Source organism: Penaeus monodon, chromosome 8, assembly GCF_015228065.2.
Source record: "Penaeus monodon isolate SGIC_2016 chromosome 8, NSTDA_Pmon_1, whole genome shotgun sequence".
Classification (NCBI taxonomy): Eukaryota; Metazoa; Arthropoda; class Malacostraca; order Decapoda; family Penaeidae; genus Penaeus; species Penaeus monodon.
In genome coordinates this window covers 52,046,191-52,053,690 of record NC_051393.1, presented here as the reverse complement: position 1 = coordinate 52,053,690, position 7,500 = coordinate 52,046,191, and the positions used below count along the sequence as shown (strand labels likewise).

General features: G+C 36.4%; 1 protein-coding gene across 1 annotated transcript in view; it reads left to right on the top strand.

The window, feature by feature from the left end:
• LOC119576434 (indole-3-acetaldehyde oxidase-like) overlaps positions 1-6,636 on the top strand; it is a gene marked incomplete in the record, with an annotated part of 33,612 nt that extends 26,976 nt beyond the window's left edge. The window contains 10 exon segments of the mRNA XM_037924146.1: positions 75-270; positions 713-939; positions 1,271-1,435; positions 1,712-1,840; positions 2,102-2,250; positions 3,093-3,183; positions 3,453-3,614; positions 4,530-4,626; positions 5,102-5,209; positions 5,468-6,636. Of these exon segments, the coding sequence (XP_037780074.1) occupies positions 75-270; positions 713-939; positions 1,271-1,435; positions 1,712-1,840; positions 2,102-2,250; positions 3,093-3,183; positions 3,453-3,614; positions 4,530-4,626; positions 5,102-5,209; positions 5,468-5,643 (1,500 nt within the window).
• Between the last annotated feature and the right edge of the window lie 864 nt (positions 6,637-7,500).

Here is a 7,500-nt window from a genome sequence, read left to right as displayed (position 1 = left end):
TTAAATAATGGGAATTGTCCAATTATATCATTGCAATATGGTTTAATTAATGCTACTTCCTCACCAAATCCCAGGTTGGTTTTGACGACGATGGCAAGTTCCAGGCCCTCAAAGTGACCATGTTCTCGGATGCAGGCCATGTGCCCAATGAGTCCTCAGTAGGATTCCTGGCAGGACCTCTCCAGAATGCCTACTATGTCCCCGGTCTGCTTTTCAGGCCAGTCATTGTTCGGACAGATACAGCTGCCAACACCTGGTGTCGAACCCCAGGTGAGTAGGTTTCCCTGAGTGGATGTTGCTGTTACTGGAATACTTTTGATATTTTTGAGTCTTGTTAGGACTGTATACTAAATATTTTTGTCAGATGTTTTGAACTTACCTGCATCTTTCATGTCGAACATTGTTTTGAAATTTTGTGAATTTCAAGGATCTGTGAATGCAGTAGTGATAGATGTAAATGGTTATAAGATATCAATTTTGTAAGGACAGAGATAAAGCAATAAATACTAGTTATATGATAAAGTTTTGTATTTCTAATTTCAGAGTTCCCAATAAATGTGTTGATCAGTTCTAATTTCTTTTTCAATTTCTAATTTACAATATTCTGTAGACTGAAATCTATTTGATACATCCAATAGTTTTCCTGTCACCAGACCAAAGATGTAATAATCTCAGGCCCTTTACAATACCACACCAACCCCATTACCTGCAGGTACTGTTGAGGCCCTGGCAACCATTGAGAACATCATAGAGCACATCGCCAACTATCTCAAAAAAGACCCTATGGAGGTGCGCCTTGTGAACATGGTTGAGCCTGAAGTGCCACGCCTCATGGCACCCCCTCTTGAGAGGAATGTGATCAAGGATGACATACTGCCATTGCTCAAGCAGAAGGCCATGTATGAACAACGGAAGGAGGAGGTGGAGGCCTTCAATAAGGTTACTTGAGTTTCTTTTTGAGTTATTTTTCACTTGTGTTTTGTTGTTGAGATTGATCTTTTATTTTTATTTATTTATTTTTCTAAATATTAATTTTTTTTTCTCTCTCCAAATGACTGTGAAATTAGTTATATATCTTTGAAATATTTTTATTGCTATCAGGCATCTTTAATGCCGTCTTACAAATTTTAAAAAATAATACCAAAGAATGTAGTCTGTACAATTATATTTTTGCCAGTTATCCTGCCATTTGGTCCAGTGAAAAGATCTTGCATAGCATCAGTATAGCAGAAGTATACTTCTCCCTTCAGCTGAAACATTGACTCCACAGGCAAATCGCTGGAAGAAGAGAGGCCTGTCGATTGTGCCCCTTTGGTATGGTTACAACTACCCTTCCATGTTTCGATACGGAATTCAGGTCTCCATCTATGAGCATGATGGTACAGTAGCGGTGACACATGGTGGCATTGAGATGGGACAAGGTATCAATACCAAGGTGTGTTTTGTGAGATTTTTTTCACTTTCAAGATCTATGAATCATATTTACTGTTCACATTTGGTGGGGAAGATGCCTACTGTATAAGTAAAATATATTTTTAAAATTGATTTTTATCATTAGTGATTGAGCATAGTGTATTGTGCACATTTATGACATATAAGACAAGAAACATTATGCAAGAAAACTAAAATGAAATTTGATATCAGTTGAATGAATCTCAGTGATCATTAATTAATGATGCATATTACTTTTCCTTAATTATTTATTTGTCAGGTGGCTCAGGTAGCAGCACACACTTTGGACATTCCTATTGAAAAGGTGATCATCAAGGCTTCTGATACAACTGTTGGTGCGAACTCAATTGTAACGGGAGGATCGTTTGGAACGGACATTTGCTGTCATGTGAGTTAAAGAGTTTGATTCCTTTTTCCATGTATTTTCCTGAATTTTCTCTTCCTTTCCTCTTGTTTTTCTTCAGTTTTCTTTCCCTTTCTCTTGTTTTTCACTTGAGATCAAGAATTCAGTTACAGAGAAGTACATGTCATTATATTTTCTAATGATTCTTTTTTTTTTTTCAATTCCCTTTTTCTTGAAATTGAACCAAAATGATTTTCAAGTCTCCTTATAAAAAATGAATGGAAATGCTTCTCATTTCTTTCTCAGGGCACAAAGGTAGCCTGCGAAGCGATCCGTAAGAGGATAGACGCAATCAAGAGCGAGGAATTAAAGAAAGACTCGGAGAAAGAGATGTCTTGGGAGCAGCTCGTCAAGATATGTCACCTTAGGGATGTGGACTTGTGCGAACGCTATTGGTATGACGGTGTTGTGTTATTTTATAGAGTACTATAATGTTTTGCTTTATTCTATGGGTTTGAATTGGATATGATGTTACGATTCCAAGTGAGCTATAGCAGAACAGTTCGCTATGCACAAGGTAAGTTCATGAGAAGGTGATAGCTTATTCCATTTATGTAGAAAGTAGGATTTTCTTGCAATTGATCAACAATGTAGAGTATTACTACAATTTAGTATTGAATTCTTGCTTATTATATTTGATGATATATTTGTCAGTTGGTTTGTGGCAGTGGATAATTTCATTGCAGTCATTTTTATTTGCCATGTAGCAATCTTATTTACTGCTTTTATCGTTTTACTTTTACTTATGTGGTGTTTTTTATTCATTTATAAAACAGGTTTTTAATTTTTTTTTTATCATGCAAGATTTTTATGTACATTCATTTATCAAATAGTGTTTAGATTTGATTCTAATTTGTGTTAGGAAGTATAAGAAGCAATTTAAAAACTCAAGTTGCTGTTTTTTCTTTCTTTCTTTTGTATGATTTATATGGATTAAAAACTTTTTTAAATCTAAATTTTTTTAAAATCTCAATGAAGTCACAGCAAAGTTGGAAGTAGGATTTATAACAGATATTACAGTAATCTGTAATATCTTGTTAGAACACTGAAGGAAAGCATAGTTAGAGTTACAGTGATTAGGTATAAAAATAGTAAAAGGAACAAAAAAGAATTTTAGATTTAATGAAGTTACTAACCAAAGTAAAGAAATTCCAGAATATAATTTTTTTGTGTGACTGTCAGGGATAATATTAAGTGACATATATTTAAATAACCTTTCATCCTTTTCAAAAAAAAGGACTGCTGGAAAGGAACATCCCCATCGCTATGACATATGGGCTGCCTGTTGCCTTGAGGTTGAAATTGACGTCCTCACTGGCCAGTACTTGGTGAGTTTATGGTTTCGTTTTTTTATGTTTGGTTGTATTTTTGCTGAAAGTTTAGTGTATTATATAAATTTTCGGTATTTTGTATTTCATGCATCTTGAATTGTAATATCATGGTATAGATTTAGTTACTGTTTTTCCTCATATTTTTAACTACTTGCAGATATGAAAACTATTTGTTTTTATCTGTTTATTATCAAAATATTCATACCTTTTTGAATATGCAGTAAATGTAGCTATATTCCATCCTAATACACATAGCTCTTGAACAGCTCCGTCGTGCCGATATCGTTGAGGACTGCGGGAAAAGCATGAACCCCTTCGTAGACATCGGACAAGTGGAGGGAGCCTTTGTCATGGGTGTTGGTCTCTACACGTCTGAGCTGGTGAAGTTCGACGTGGAAACGGGCGTAAAGCTCTCTAATGGAACGTGGGTATGTGTTTCCTTACAATAGTGTTGTATTATGGCTTGATACTTTTGAAAAATGAGTGGAACGTGGACACAGTAAGGAGGAAAATACTAGATTCTTTACTTCTTTTTTTTAATAACCTTTCTTGATTTTTTTTTCACATTTCCAGTTTGTGAAGTTCAGTCTGGGAATAAAATCAAAGCATTCTTATCAGAGCACTTTTACTTCAGGGTGGAAGAAGAAACAAAAAAGTTGAAATGGTGGCATCAGAAAAAAAAAAAAAACTGACTCATTTTCCTATGAGCTTATTTTGTGTATAATCAATTTTTCAATAATAGGAAATAATGAAAAATGATTGAAACACAGGCATAAAGAATGTTATGGTTGGAAAAAATACATTAAATGCAACTATAAAGCGACATGCTATTCTTTTATCAAACCTTCTTTACGCGTTTTGGAGGGTTAAAATAAATGCAGCCACAATAAAAAGGGAAATTGAAATATCTGTTGCAGGTTTCCCTACCTTATTCTTCGGGGAAACTGATGAAACCTGAAAAATAGCCATAATGATTGTTGAAATGCAAAATTTGGTTGAGTTTAATTATTTTCACAAATAAATGTGTTTTGTTGATAGACAGTCATAGGTATCTCAGAGCCTTTTTTTTATTATGTGTGTTTTTTTGTAGATTTCATGGAAGAAGAAGGTTGTTCATTTCAGTAATGGTCTACCCAAAGCTGCCAGGTTTATATTCATAGTGGCCCAGGCCCCACTGCTAGGGGATCATATTGTCACCATAGCGTGTGTGGCATGACCATACATGCCTCCAGAAAATGGGACCAGGAAATGCCACCTGGAATATAGTCCAGGCATGGGATGGCATGTCACCCGGCGGCAACAGGATAAAGGTATATTGATTTTTTATTGTATGTTATTTACAGGAATACAAGCCACCAACAGCACTGGATATTCCTGTTGACATGAGGGTGACTCTCCTGCCTAATGCATCAAACCCTTATGGTGTCTTGAACTCCAAAGGTAGGGAGATGTGGAACTTCTGTACAAAGAGGAATTGAGATACCAAGCTTAGATGTTATATAGTAATTAATATCAGTGCAGTTAAGTGATAGGCTTAATGAGTTCCATGAGTAAAGGCAATTGTGTAGCCTTTGATGTCAAGAATTCTTTGAAGCCTTGTAATCATCAAGAGCAGCTTTGTAAAACAAGAATTCTTTTGCAAAGAATCTGCAACTTCATTTACTTATATGTTCTTCTTCCATACCAAATTTTCTCTTCAGATTTTTAGCCTTTGCCATTGTTTCTTTTCTCTTCTTTTCTTTTTTTTTCTCTTCCTGGTTTTCTCTATCTTTGTTTGCTTCCTACCTTTTGACCCAATTGCCATTATCTTTGCTTCATTTACTTTGCTCTCCTGTCTCAGTTCCCTTACCTATCTGTTTTGTTTTTGACTAGCAAATCATGCAATCTTCATCTCATCATTATGTTGTTCCTTCAGCCACCGGGGAGCCAGCTCTCTGCTTCTCATATGTAGTTGTCACTGCCCTCCGTCATGCCATTGCGGCCTTCAGAGCTGAGAATGGAAATGAGGACTGGTTTGAAATGCGTAAGTTTGCACTCATTTTTTGTTGGTTGGGGACTAATCTGTATACTGTGATAAATGCTATTTCGTGATTGAAGAATGATTTTTTTTTTTTTTTATGAAAGAAAACTGTGATATGTATGATTGTGATATGTATAATTGTGATATGGCTTTCTCTAAGTCTTAGTAAAAGCTTCCTGACTATTCAGTAGGAAGAAAAAAAAATATTCATCACCGTCATATTAGTACCTTATCTCAAGCCCCTCTCCTTCCCCACCTCAGACACACCACTGACAGTGGAGAAAGTCCAACAGCTGTGCGGCGTTCGACCAGAGCAGTTCCGGCTTTCCAGGAGCGATGGGGAGACCTGCCCCGATGACTACCAGATGGTTGACAAAGATGACGTTCCTGCTGTTGTGGGAAATGATGAGGAGAGTGTATCTTGTTCCATGAATTGAGGGTCAAAAAAAAGGAACAGAGAAAGGAGGGGACGTTGGTTGTGAGGTGTCAACTTTACTTTGATTTTCATAATCTGTTGATATTCAGGGTTGTTGTAGGTAGTGTTCTTGGATATTATGATTTTGGTGTGAATGCACACAATCTTGTTGGTTATATGTCTTAGATTTAGATTATTAATCCTCCAGATGGTAGAATAGAATATATTAAGAATGTTTTGATGAAGTTTAGCTGAAAGATTCCATACATAAGGGAAATAAATGTGCAACACACACACACACACACACACACACACACACACACACACACACACACACACACACACACACACACACACACACACACACACACACACACACAAAATCAGCTTTTTTTTTTTTTTTTCTTTTTCTTTTTTTTCTTTTCACATGCAGTCATATTTTTAAGCAGCGATAAATAATATCCAACAATAGAATGAAAGTCCCTTTGATTATTCAAGATGTTTGCTGTAAAAGGAAGGATTATGCAAGAGATAAGATATAGATTTTATTGATTATACCTATATTTGTTTCATGTTTCTTTACATTTTTAAGTTTATTTTACTTTTTGACTTTGCATTTTAAAAAAGATTAAAATGAGGAAATAAGGATATATGCTCTTTGAGGTAGAACACTAAATGATTTTAGTCATAATTAGTGAAATCACTGATGTAATTGAAATGTATTTATCAATAATGTTTGGTGCATATGAGATTATATATTTCTGATTATTTATTTGGTATTTTAGTTGCCTTCACCCATTCTGAAGTCCAGAAACTGACACTGTTTTAATCTGAAGGTCATGTCATGTCAGCTAATCTAATCCAAATGTGAAGGAATTATCTGAATAATAATGATAATAATCTGAATCCACATATAAATTAATTTTCTGAATGATAATAATGATAATGATAATAATCTGAACATCATATCATGTCAACTACTGTAATCCAAATATGAATAAATTATAAGTTGGAATGGCAGGATCTGATTCTAAAATTTATTCTCCTTAACTAAGGGCTGAGGGAAGAAGTTCAAGAAATGATATGACAAGCACCCAGGACTGTTGCACCAACTGTGAAAAAGCGGTGATCATTAGGAGCGTTCAGTCCCTGTTGTGCCCGAGAAGGTGCTGCTTGACCCCTTCTACGGAAGTCTTGCGGTGTCATACCTCTGCCAGGTTTTCTGGTCTCTAGGAATGACCAGAAGCATTTTTTTTGGGGGGGAGGGAAGGTTAAGTCATATTTACTCTGGTGAGGAAGAGGTACTTTGTCCCCAGACATGAGCACTCGAGTGGGCAGGGACAGAGTCTGGTCTCCTTTATAATGACCCTTGTCATATTCAGGACTTGCATAATAGAGAACTTTGCTTTCTTGGAGTAATGATCCCCCAATCCCTTGTTTGTTGTTGTTGTTGTAAGGGGGGCTTAGGAGATGGTGATTGGGGCCCAATGTAATGGATCACTCCTACCTTGGATCTCAGCCCTTGCCTCAACTGATTTTGCATGGTCTTTTCTGCTCCTCCTTTTCTTTTCCTTCTTTCTTCATCCCCTTCTTTTGTCCACGTCCTAAGGTGTGAGAGCTGTCCTGAAAGGATAAACAGCCTCTGGGAGCCATGGGCAAAGTATGCCCTTGGTTAATCGTCTAGCCCTTAACCCTCATTGGGACCCTGAGGGGTAGACTGTTTCCTCTCCTCATTTATTTCAGGTTCACCATGGCTAATAATGAACATTACTTACCCTTAATAAAGGCATTAAAGCTTGTCCCTTCATCAACAAGCCTATCTAAGTTTGCTTTCATTGGTTTCCCAAGCCTCCCTCTCCTTTGACCACGGCTCCGACCA